Raw genomic sequence first — 12727 nt, forward strand, 5'->3', positions numbered from 1 at the left:
CCTGCAGGGAAGGTAAACTGGCATTATTCTGCTTGAGAGCATTGTGAGTACATATAAAAAGTCTTGAGGTTTTCCAAACTTTTATTCAACACTCCCCGTTTAGGGATTTATCCAAAGAAAACAAAAGTGAATGTGCACAAAAGTTTAAATACAAGTGGGCTCGTTGTAGCATCGTTTGTAATAGACAAAGATTGAATTCAACTCAAACATGCAACCAGTTAAATAAACGCTGAAATAGTTATATAACTGGATACTACTGAGAAATATTTACCTGGGAAAATATTTATAATATAACATTAAAAAAAATAAATAAATAAAGGAGGGGGGGCGCCTGGGTGGCTCAGTTGGTTAAGCATCCAACTGCGGCTCAGGTCATGATCTCGCAGTTTGTGGGTTCGAGCCCCACATCGGGCTCTTTGCTGACAGCTCAGAGCCTGGAGCCTGCTTCAGATTCTGTGTCTCCCCCTCTCTCTGCCCCTCCCATGCTAATGCTCTGTCTTTCTCTGCCTCTCAATAATAAATAAATATTAAAAAAAAAAAGTTTCAAAGACAATCTTTTGCTATGGTCTTATTTAAAAAAAAATTGTTTTTAATATTTATTTATTTTTTTGAGGGGGAGTGGGGCAGAGAGAGAGGGAGACACAGAATCTAGAGCAGGCTCCAGGCCCTGAGCTGTCAGCACAGAGCCTGACGCGGGCCGGAACTCAAGAACTCTGAGATCATGACCTGAGCCAAAGTCGAATGCTTAACTGACTGAGCCACTCAGTTTCCCCAACAATGGACCTATTTTTAAAGAAAAAAAAAAAAATGGAAAGGTTGAGAGAGATCTGAAATATTCAGTAGTTATTTTGGAGAGTAGGTTTAAACCTGAGTTTTCTTTTCTTTCTTTTTTGTCTGTATTTTAAACAGGTAAAGCCTTTTGCATAAATAAAGCAACTCTTAAGAGTGACCACACATGGAAAGAACTGACTTATAGCTCATGTTTTAATATTATAATTAGAAAATAAAAACTACTTTCAAATAGAAAGAAAAAGACAAGGAGGATAAGAAGATGGCATGGTGGCAGGTTATTTTGTAATGACCAGAAAATGGTTCCCCTTGGCATAAAAATAGAGCCACCTTACAGGCTAAATTAATCTCCAGGTGTCCCCTTACTCAACAAACATTTTCAGGGCACTTACCATGCACGCCACTCACTGTGATCAGCTCTTTTCCTATTAGAAGCAACTAACTATTCAGCAGATAAGACTTGGAAGCAGTTGGAAATAAACAAGAATCATATACTTTTCCGTGTAGATTGTAACCTACTCTAAATTTAGACATGAATGTGTAAAGATGTTCTGAGCTTTGTACAATAGTAAACAAGTGTGAGTACAATTATGAATAAAATCACCCCAACAATGTCACATTCAAGTATTAATAATGACAGCATAGGGTGTGAAACTTAAGTTTTGCTGCTAATATTTATATTTCTTTTCTTGCTTGTGTTCTAAAATAAAGTGTGGTAAGGTATAGAGCAAAATGAAAACAATTTTTAAAAGGCAAGTAAGCCAAACGGTTTCAATCTTAAAAAAAGTTTTATTTTGTTTTTTAATGTGCTGGTATCTTCCACAATGATTGAAAACACCACTCGGGTAATATAAAGAGAATGAGGGGTCTTACATGGTTAAAACAATGAAAGCAGTTGTGCTCAGAAAGCAGATGTCCCTGGCTTAAGAATATTTTCTAGACATGAAACGGAAAAATAAATCTCTAGTCCAGTTGCCTTGGAAAGTGAGGTGATGTGTGATGTAAGTAATTACAATCCTAACAGAGCAGTATATTCAGAATACAAAGTGGTAGGTAGAGTATTATATCAAAATACAAATTAGCAAATGATATAAATGTCTAAGAGTGGGGAGTAAAAATTTATAGCAAACAAATTCTGAACATAACATATCTACTCTCTAAAGTAAACCCATGTTTGAACAGACGTAGCTAGTTTTCGAAGCAGAAGCCTACCAGAGATGAAAAGAACCCAGTTTACTGAGGATATTAAATTTAAATTTTCAATTTATATTAAGGAATAAAAGAGAAAGATCTAAGCCGAAACCAAGCCGAACTTTCTAAACTCGAGTCCCTTCATTTTTTTTTTCTTCATTATTGTATCACTTAGTGTATTCACACAACTTCCTGTCTGAACAGCACGAAAGGAATTGTGAATTTATTATTTCCAACTGCGCTGAAAATCAGAATTTTGCTAATGCAGTACCTTCCATCCTGTTATTTGGCTTTGAACTGTGTCAAGTTTGAGCCATGAAAACTGACTATACTGGCTTAGAAGATCTGTGTATTTAATTATCACGTTGGAGGAGATGCCTTTAGCTTAAATTCTGAAGCCTTCAGCACAAAACGGCAACTCTGAGAGCTGCCAAACAGAAAGAGTTGCCAAACGGAAAAACTTATACATAACTCATTCAGCTGGCTGTGTGTTGTCTGTGACCTGCCCAGGATCTGGTATAGACCTCTAAGCAAGCTCTGTCTCTCCACAGTTAATATCAAAGACATTTCTATTAAGATAAAAGCTGGCAGATCCAGTTTCCAGATACACAGATTTCATGCTGAGAGGCAGAACTAGTCCTTCCCAGAGAACTGATAAGTAGATTCTTTGGAGGATTCTAATTTGGTATTCCTTCCAACAACATCTCCCCAGCACGTCCTAGCACATAGTAGGAATTTTACAAATGATTGTTGCATGGAATCAAACAAAGAATTTATGGAGGTATGAGGTATTAAAAACAGGCAGAACAGAAGATATGCTACAGACATCTTCTTAGGCATTCTATATAAGCTAGGCCTCAGAAAATGAAGTCTATGTTTATCCCATGGGTGTTGTTTACATGAAGAGCCTCTTCCAAAACGTGCTTTATAGAGTCTCGCTGAAAACACAAGTTTTCCAAAAGTCCCTTGCTTAAATCTCTGTGAATTTATCCATCCAATAAACATTAATTTTACTTAATGTGTTACACATAAACACATAGTTGAGATAGCACTTTCTTTTCTCAGAAAGAGAAAAGACTTAGACTATTGTCCAGAAACCCAGTATGACTTTGGTTTTTATTAGTTTGAATATCTATAATTCATGAAAAACTGACAAATTTGTTTTGTGAACTTTAATACTGAAACTGCTTAAAGCATGACTAAGAATTAGTAAAATTTATGAGAAAAAATGATGATGTGTGATGTTCTGTGAGTCATTAAAAATACTTACTCAGCACTTCAAGATCAATTTCTCTTCTACCCCATGAAACAATATGAATGGACAGAGAATAATCTCTGTTTGTCTGAGAAAGTAGATGGTCCCATTGACTTGTCTGTAATGTGGACAGCAACTGTATAAATGGCCCTTTATTCTACCTTTCCAAAATACTTTAATTTAAGGTCAAGTAAGAAGGCAGTTAAAAACAAAGAGGCCAAAGGAATTGTAAAAATGCTGATGATATCATAAAAGAGATCACTTTAGCTTTTGCTCACCACATACATAGTCTTGCTCCAACAAAAACATCTGCCTGTCACCCCATAAAATCCCTACACTTCTCTTCCCTTTATGAGCAAAAAATGGAGCTTTAAGGAACACTTAATAGCCAGCAGCTGTTTGACTGCCAAATACTGCATCTGGAGGGGAGTGTAGTATTCATATGGAAAAAAACCAAACCAAAACAAAACAAAAAACAAAAATCCCAGCAACTATCGCTTCTTTTTCTGTCCCTTTCCCTCCTTCCTTCCTTCCTTCCTTCCTTCCTTCCTTCCTTCCTTCCTTCCTTTGAGAAGGATGGGGGGAAGGGCAGAGAGAGAGGGAGAGAGAGAATCCTAAGCAGGCTCCACACCCAGCAAGGGAGCCCGACACAGGGCTTAAGCTCACGACTGTGAGATCACGACTTAAGCCGAAATCAAGAGTCAGAGCTCAACCAACTGAGCCAGCCAGGCATCCCTATTGGTTAATTTTCTTAAAGTACACCAGTGCTTTGAATAAAGAAATTTGAGCACTTTGAATATGTGGAAAGACACAGGAGCTCCTTAAGTGCATCTGAAACCAGTACATTGTTCCCAGAAAGCAACGAATAACTGAGATTGTATTCAATCGTGTTTAGTACATAGGTTGAATGAGTGCTAACATGAATAAGTTTAAGGCCAGGTAAAAGACACTTCATGAGAATTTACCATTCACTTTACTTTTCTGAGATTACCTCTATTTGAGGCTATAATGAATCACAGTAGTTTTCCTTGCTAGGCTATAATTTTCTGAACACATAATTCATTTAAAAATATAATTCATAAAATAAAATGTGAAGACAAGGAAACATCTACCTTAGAAAAATTAAGATGAGGGCCCCTGGGTAGCTCAGTCGGTTAAGCATCCAACTTCAGCTCAGGTCATGATTTTGTGGTTTGTGGATTCAAGCCCCATGTCAGTCTCTGAGTGACAGCACAGAGCCTGGAGCCTGCTTCGAGTTCTGTGTTTCTCTCTTTCTTTCCCTCCTCCACTCAGACTGTCTTTCTCTGTCTCTCAAAAATAAATAAAAGTTAAAAAAATTAAAAAAAAAGAAAGAACAATTAAGATGAGGAGCTAGCAAGGGGTGCCTGGGCGTCCGACTTCGGCTCAGGTCATGATCTCCCAGTTCGTGAGTTCAAGCCCTGCTGCAGGCTCTGTGCTGACAGCTCAGAGCCTGAAGCCTGCTTCGGATTCTGTGTCTCCCTCTCTCTCTGTCCCTCCCCGACTCGTGCTCTGTCTTTGTCTCTCTCTCAAAAGTAAATAAAAACATTAAAAAAATTAAAAACAATAAAGATGAGGAGTTGGCAGTATAAAAGTACTTTAAAACAAAGACCAATCCAGGATCATAATATGTTGAGTGGGATTGCTTTTAAAACAATAGGCTTTGAGATCCTGTTAAAGGGTAATGTAAAAACTATAAAATATTGTATTTACTTTGATAATCCCCCACTGGGATCAGAGTTGTTTCCTCCACTCTTTACTTTCACTTTGAAAAAGAAGCTTGGTATGACATCCATAATATGAATATGTAGTACTTCAAAAGATGGAAAGTTATATCCCTGCAGAATTTATAATGGTTCAATTAGAAAGGAGTCCATGCAGAAAAGCAAGAAGAAAAGATGACTCAGCACTCACTATTCTGTTGTTGCCCTGTTGCCTCTCATCTCCTTTTTTACCTTTCTTTTTCAACTTGCCTGAGACAAAAACAGACTACAATGTCCGCCTCATCCAGTCACCCTTCTTCTGGACCCTGAGTCATAGCCACCTTAAAAGGTTAACTTGAAAACTATCTCTTGAGCATTTAAAATTACTTACTCTCTCTCTTTCTCTCAGAAATACAATTTTTTTTCTTACCGTAGAAAAAAATATGTTAACTTCTAAATTCTGTGTAATTGTCATCATCGGTAAATAGAATCTCAGTATTAATGTGCACTGCAGGAGGAAGCAACAGAATAAGACTGAAGAGGCTACTGAGTTCATACAATTCTCTGCCTGAAGAAAAGATTAGTCCCTACCTCTTTATAGAGTGGATATATTGAAGACAAAGCTAAAGATATACATATCTTCAAAACACAGAAACAATGTTTCTGTCTTCTTTCCTTCCTCTACTTCCTCCTTCCCTCTTTCCTTCTGTCCTTTCTGCGCTTTTCTTCGTTCTCTTAAACTGTAAAAGTTGGCAAATATGGGCCTTTCTACCAACGGAGAATGGGTATCATCTTTCCTAGAAATCATTCAGCATCATAGATTGTATTCTATGCTTCTATAATATCTGTAGTATCTTAGAGGTTGTCGATATAATCAGGAAATCCCCAGAGTACTCCTGTGATATAAATATAAATTTATACAACATTTACATGTTGTAAAACTGTATGAAATGGATCAATGCTTGTCTGTAGACCTACTGTTAAAGCAGGTTATGTTGTTGTATGACACGTTCTTTGTCTTGAAGTGGATAAAATGTTACAAGGACACGAGACTTACACGCCCAGCACCGTTGTAGAATAATAAAGAGTAGTACAAAATAAAATGCTAAATTTATACAATTATAGGATAAAATGCTTGTTATAGATACTGGTTGAGAGGGATAAGAGAAATCACCATTTCTATATTTGTTCAAGCTCCTACTCTTCCCCCTTGCCAGTTTTAAACACTGTAGCCAGATTCGCCTGTTGTCAGTCCCCTGTTCAAAATTTGTAGTGGCTGCCCTTGTGTGTGGTCATGATTCTCATATTGGAAGTACATATGAACCCCTTTTCATGAATAGGTTTTCACAGATCCGGAACCCTGGACATATGCCTCAGACCGAGGGGCTTATGAGAACCCCAGTTTGAGAAACACTGACTTATTTCTTCAAATAGACTTTTACTTGAAAGAAGTTTTGTCTTTCTAGACAGAGAAACCTCAGCCTACAGAATAAGTTCTTGGCTATTTGGTGTCTCACTCAGGATGTGTTTTGTATTACATGCCAGATGTGGAAGCCGCAATTAACTGCTCCCTTGGTCCCTTCAAAAGTCCTCAACTTTCCTATGAGGACATTTACGCCTTCATCCTGGAACACCATTTCTTTCTCTTTCTTATCTTTTCTCCCATCTTATTTTTGCCAGAAGTTAGGCCAAACAACTCCTTCTTCACGCTTCTCTTTACGTCTGCAAAGAGGATTCTCACCTTCCTCTGATTGTTTAGAGCAACATATCTGTGCCTCACTTATGAGGCAAACACCGAATATATATTATCCTGAGGTATGCGCCTGGGTTTTTACCTGCGAATAGCAAACAGCTAGAGGATAGAGTCTGTACCTGATTCATCTTTTGCATGTAGCTAGCAAATATCTTGCACACAAAAGGTGCCAAATAAAAAGTCGAAGAAATAACTATACAGGTCAACGAATAGGATGAGGCTTGAGACAAGCCATAAGGGGTTGATTGAATGTGGAAAGTGACTGACAACGGGATTTTTTTGGTAAAGGATTTAGTAAATTTCTCACCCTATCCATGAGCTAAGGATTTGATAACTGAGGAGTGAAGATACAGCTACCTCTTCACCTTATGAATAAAATAGAGTTGTTTTCAAGGAGAACATTTCTGCTATTCAAGAGAAATTATCTTAAGGTCCAAACTTGCCAAGGGAAATTTACCAAATACTTAAAAAAAAAACAAAAGAAGAAGAAGAAGAAGAAGAAGAAGAAGAAGAAGAAGAAGCAAAACCTCCATAAACTACCATAATTCTTGCCCATGAGATAGCAATGAAAGAAAATGTGTTCAAAACGTCCACACTGTTCTCCATCCTCTTTTTCTTATCTACTCTATATGGTTTGATTCAGATAGGTTCTCGTCTACTAATAATAGACTCATCATCTCTGACAGCAGAAGTGCTGTCCAGTAGAACATTACTAGGAGAGGCACACACCCTCTAAATAAAATGTCATGGTTACCTTTCAGAATCCTCTTGCTGATTGGTGAACATTACCAGTCTCTCTTCGTGTTTCTCGTTTTTGTTTATGCGTTGTCCACATGGAATCTAAAAGGAAAAAAAAAATATGAAGGACATGAGGCTTGGATGTGTCTCAAGGGAAGATAACCATGTCAGTGACTGGAGGAGAAAAACCACCCGTTAAATGCATTTTTCATCAAAAATGTTTTTATTCTCATGTCTTGTTTTCAGCACTGCCAATTATGAGAAAACAGACCACAAACTTGCCTTCTGCCTAGTTTCAAGCAAAGGTAAAACGCTGGGTATAAACATTAAAGACTCAGTCTTTCAGTTAAAGAAGAGTCTTGTGACAGGGAGAGATTGTCCAGGAGCAGGTAAAAGAAGGCTGGACATTTCAACACAGGTGCCATAAACTGTTAACATTATTAGACTGACATGTTTGTAGTTCAATTAGCCACAGCCCAGGAATGAGTTTTCCAGGAGTGACTCGTGACCCATGGACACCAAGAACTTTCTTCTCCCAACACCATTCATTCCAGCTTTTTCTCCAAGGAGAGCTGATGGTTATTTCTGATTTTCAGATAACAAGGGAACTGGTAATGTGGCCATTAAAAGAGAAGAAGGAGGTAAAAAGAAAACTGTATGTAAGACACAGAATCCCCTCCCCTTTTTTTTCCTTATTAATTGCAACTTAAGCACCAAACTCCGGTCTAACATTACATAGACGTCATAGTACCTCATGGGGCTTATAGTAGATTCTTGAGAGTGAAGCATTTGAAGACTGTGTATGCTTTAAAAGCCAATCCCTGTAGGCACTTGACACATTTTAAATGCATCTGGAAACCACTAATTGCTGTGATCCCATTAGAAAATTCAGGCGGTTCAGGTCTGTGGGAAACACGAAGCCAGCTTGTCTGAGTTTTATGAGTGTCTATTTAATTATAACAATAACCAAAAAAAAAAAAAAAAGTTTGTTTGTTAAAACGATCTTAGAAGGATTTGTTTTAGCTATTGGCAAGCTGTCTGTTCATAGTGTGGGAGGGTGGCTTTTTTATTTTGTTTTGTTTTCAGCTTGTGACAGCTGTTTAAAAGTCATCTGTTACCACCATGGTAGCCAGTTACTAGATGAAAGCAAATGCCTTTCAGGACTGTTGTAGGAATTGGACCACCAACTAGTCCAGCTATCTCTTAACTATGCAATATTGCAAGAGTGCCCAGTTGTTTTATATGGCACTCTGGAAATATTACACAATTCTGCAAATGCATCGAACAGGCAGACAGAGGAGGTGCTACTTGACAAAGAGTGACTTGCAGAAAGTGCCTGTACTGTAATGTCTGGAATTTTTTTTTAAATTAAATTAATTAATTAAAATAAGTTTGCAAAAAAAAGTTGTTTAAAGTGTCTTCGATGCTTTCGTTATTTTTAAAATTACTTTTTAAAAAGTACTAATGTCACAGAAGACTGGAAATGATACAGGAAGTCTTGGAGTATCAGAGAGTCCTAGAATTTGAGACCTTAGAGAATACTCTGAGAATTATGGTGCCATCACTTTACAAACCTGAAGAGGACAAATGATTTGGTTAATTAATGGCTAATCTAGGATTAGATGTCAAGCCGTTTGAACTCACAGTCTATGATTTTCTACTGTGGTTATAAATGAACATTATACAGATTAAATTTCAAGTTTGAAATAAAGAGAGATCTCATTTTAATACTAAAATATTTTGAAAGTAACATACAAAAATTTCACATTATGAATGAAACCCAATAAAAATATATTTCTCAGGCAAGGATACTGTATTAACTGAACTAACTCTGGTGGTAAACAACCCCCAAAACAGCATATGGAGGGGTAAATTTCCAGATTTAGATTTTTTTTAGTTTAAGATTCACAGATAATACCTCTGAGGCAGTGCAAACACACAAGACTGGTATTATCGCAAAGGTATTAGTTTACCGAACATTGTATTTCCTTTCTAAAGAAACTTTTCATCTGCTGAGATTTTACACTTGTAATTATTCTGTTTAGGAAGTCAAAATATCAAGTAGTGATAATCAAAAAAGCTAATAGCCCAACCATATTATAACTTCCAATAGTTGATCTGTTTCCACAGACAGAGATACTTTTCCAATGGAACAGACAGAGAAGACAATCAGAAAAAGATAGCAATTAAAGGACTTCTCTTTCAAGTGGAAGCAAATAAAATCAAGCCAACCCCAAGGACACGGTGCCTTTCTTAACTCCAGCACCTCATTTGTTTTAATCATAGAGAAAATGAACCATTTCTGAAGTCTCATAAGACTTAGCAAATAGTTGTGTGCCTCTGAACTTCATCTCCACTAATTGCAAGTCAAGGTGACATGAAACTGTAAGATAAGGAATTCTACTGAAGTTCTCTCTTCTATGGTTTTTCACTGAGCAGAAGCACAGAACTGATCTAAAAGGGAGGGAATGGATTTCCTGAATTTTTATTGGCCAGTGTGGAGACATGGAAAGGGGCCAGAGCAAAGCCAATACAACAAACCAGAAGACACGGCAGTCATAAGTGCCAAGTCCGGCAGCACACTGCAGTTACCTTTGATTGTTGTTCATTGATTTCTTATAAAATGTGTAATTTAGGGGCACCTGGGTGGCTCAGCTGGTTAAGCGTCTGACTTGGGCTCACGTCATGATCTCATATTTCCTGAGTTAGAGTCTTGCATCGTGATCTCTGCTGTCAGCATGAAGCCTGCTTTGGATCCTCTGTCCCCCTCTTTCTCTGTCCTTCCTTCACTCACACTCTCTCTCTCTCAAAAATAAACATTAAAAAGAATTTTTACAAATTAAAAAAAATAAATAAAATGTGTAATTCAAATATTTTTACTATTTATGCATATATTTCCTATTTTTATGTATTTTTTACTATTTTACTACTTGCTAAACATTTTAAGTATTTGAAACACATTCTAAATGGGACAACCAAGTTAGACATAGAACATGGTGGACTTTCATCACACCAAATTGTATCTGAAAACCAAACAGTAGAAAGATAAAGGAAAGATAGGGTACCTCAACCCTCTTAACCTTAAGATTTAGGGTTTAAATCTTAACCAAAAGATTTGCAGTTAAAGACCATAGAAAATAACTGACTGACAGCATCCTCTAAGCTAACGGCAAATACATTTCTTTGTTTCCCTCATTTGTTTACTTTCCTCTGCCTCTTCCTTTCCCCCTCTCTTACTCCTCTTTATAAGGAGTTTTTTTTTTTTTTGTTTTGTTTTTTTTCTCACCTGCTCAAAAAGCATCTGTTGCTCTCTGTTTAACATAACCAAAAGGTGTCCCGGATTTTTGGATGGATTTCAGTAAATCAGTGAAGATCATAAGTTGTTTGATTGTTTAAGCAGAAGTTTACACAATCCACAGTTCCAAAATAACCCAACTTTAGAGGATAAACTTACTTTTGGAAGTAAACCAAGTTTTATGAGATTTTCGCCATTTGTGGTGACAGCTTTTAATACGCTTGGATTTCTAAAGTCAAATTCAAGGACTAGAATGTGACTAATACCAGTAATAGTCAACTCTGCAAAAATAGGTTTCACAGACCTTGAAAATGTCACCTTAAAAATTGCCAAAGAATTCTTCTACCATTGTAGAAGTTTTTGTACTGGTCAAGCCTGTGCTATAGCATTGGAATGTATGAAAATACATGTGTAATCAAAGGCATGAAAGCTTTACTTAAGACAGAAAAAAGATTTAAGCTGACAAGGAATTTTTATCTATATAATGTGCTCTTTCCTCTGGGGTATAGAATTTAGAACTCATGATTCTTAACTAGAAACTCTGTTTCATTCCAGTATCCACCTATACTAAATTCAAAATCAAGTGTTAACCAGAGTCAATACGTTTAGGATGAAGTGCTCCAGGCAAGTACTAAACCATCATGAAAATTACTATTCTTATACCTACATATATGATAAATAATAAATATTTTATATGAAAATATACTTCCATACATACTTATACTTACATATAAAAGAAATAATATTGATTTTTTTTAGAAATGAAATTTTGGTGTCTAATACATAAAAAAGCTTTCTTATCAATCACATAAGAGATCTACAGGTAGTCAGTTGACCAAAAAACTAGTTAAAGCTGGGACTCATGAAGATTAATGTATTGACACCATATTAATTTAGTGTAACTTAAAATACCCAGGTGCACTTCAATTGCCAACCTCTCATTTCCAGGTAGGAGTCTACTGATAGTATTCCACATTGACTTTCTGGCCCACGACAAATCTGTGAATTCTAGTTTTAGTTTCTTTACAAGGGAATTAGATTTTCAAGACGTTTACAAAGCTATGTGAAAACAATGCTTTTAGATTTTTATGATATATGTCTAAACTTTTATGTTTCTCTCACCCACATCCAATTTAAATTTGGCAACTCACCTTTACTGGATGTTTCAGTTAGCTTGCTTAGGAACAGCGTTTATTGTATCTTTTTTTTGTACTCTTGTGTCATTGGCTTATATTAATTTTACTTATAGTATGTAGTTGGAAGAAAGTAAGACTGTCATAAATACTTAGGGGGACAAAGAAGGCTGGCTCTTGGTATAACGTACCACTCAACTTTCAAGGCAGAAATAAGTGAATAGCTTTCAGCAGCCTTGAGTTCCAGGCTGTAGGTTTTACACAGAGAATGGACAGCGTGGTTAAGCCATGCTGAGCTGGTTAAGTGGAGGTAAGAAAAAGAGCAATACTTTTAGTCAGGAGTGGGAAAATCGTGCAGAGTCAGGAAGCTAACATAAATTGGTGACACTTGGTGGTAGGACCTGTGAAGAATAAGTAAATGAATGTCCTTTAAAATTTAAAATTCTTTTAAAATTTTTTTAAATTTTTTAAAATTTTTTAAAATTTATTTTTTTAAAGAAAAAGTAAAATAAACAAAACACAATTCTCTTTAAAAATGTTCCATTTTCTTTCATCAATTATTGAGTGTTTTTTCATTACCTTTTGTAACTTCTAAAGTATGAGCTTATTGGATGCCAATATGCAGATAGTAATGTGTAACACTTTCAAGTTCCTTGTTATTATTAGTAAGAAAGAAATATGGGGCGGGGGGAAGCACCAAATGAGATTTTTTTTTTTTACTTTTTTTTTTTCTCGTCCCGATTCCTAAATTACCTAGATGTGAAATCTTAAGCATAATAATTTTCTCTAGGTCTCAGTTGTCTTCTGTAGAATCAAGGCCTGATTGGGTTAGATCTAATATTCCCTGAATTC

The 12727-nt window shown here is 36.3% G+C and overlaps 1 protein-coding gene across 2 annotated transcripts in view; it reads right to left on the reverse strand.

Moving 5' to 3' along the window:
* Positions 1-7551, reverse strand: part of TNIP3 (TNFAIP3 interacting protein 3) — a 92400-nt gene extending 84849 nt beyond the window's left edge. Inside the window, exon 1 of one of the 2 annotated variants that reach the window (XM_060654266.3) lies at positions 7464-7534. In XM_060654266.3, coding sequence (XP_060510249.2) covers positions 7464-7495 — 32 coding nt within the window. In that variant the 5' untranslated portion in view covers positions 7496-7534. Of the gene's footprint in view, positions 1-7463 lie in introns of both variants that reach the window. The other variant, XM_060654267.3, reaches the window with a different exon arrangement.
* Positions 7552-12727: the final 5176 nt, after the last annotated feature.

Source organism: Panthera onca, chromosome B1 (genome assembly GCF_046562875.1).
Source record: "Panthera onca isolate mPanOnc1 chromosome B1, mPanOnc1 haplotype 2, whole genome shotgun sequence".
Lineage (NCBI taxonomy): Eukaryota > Metazoa > Chordata > Mammalia > Carnivora > Felidae > Panthera > Panthera onca.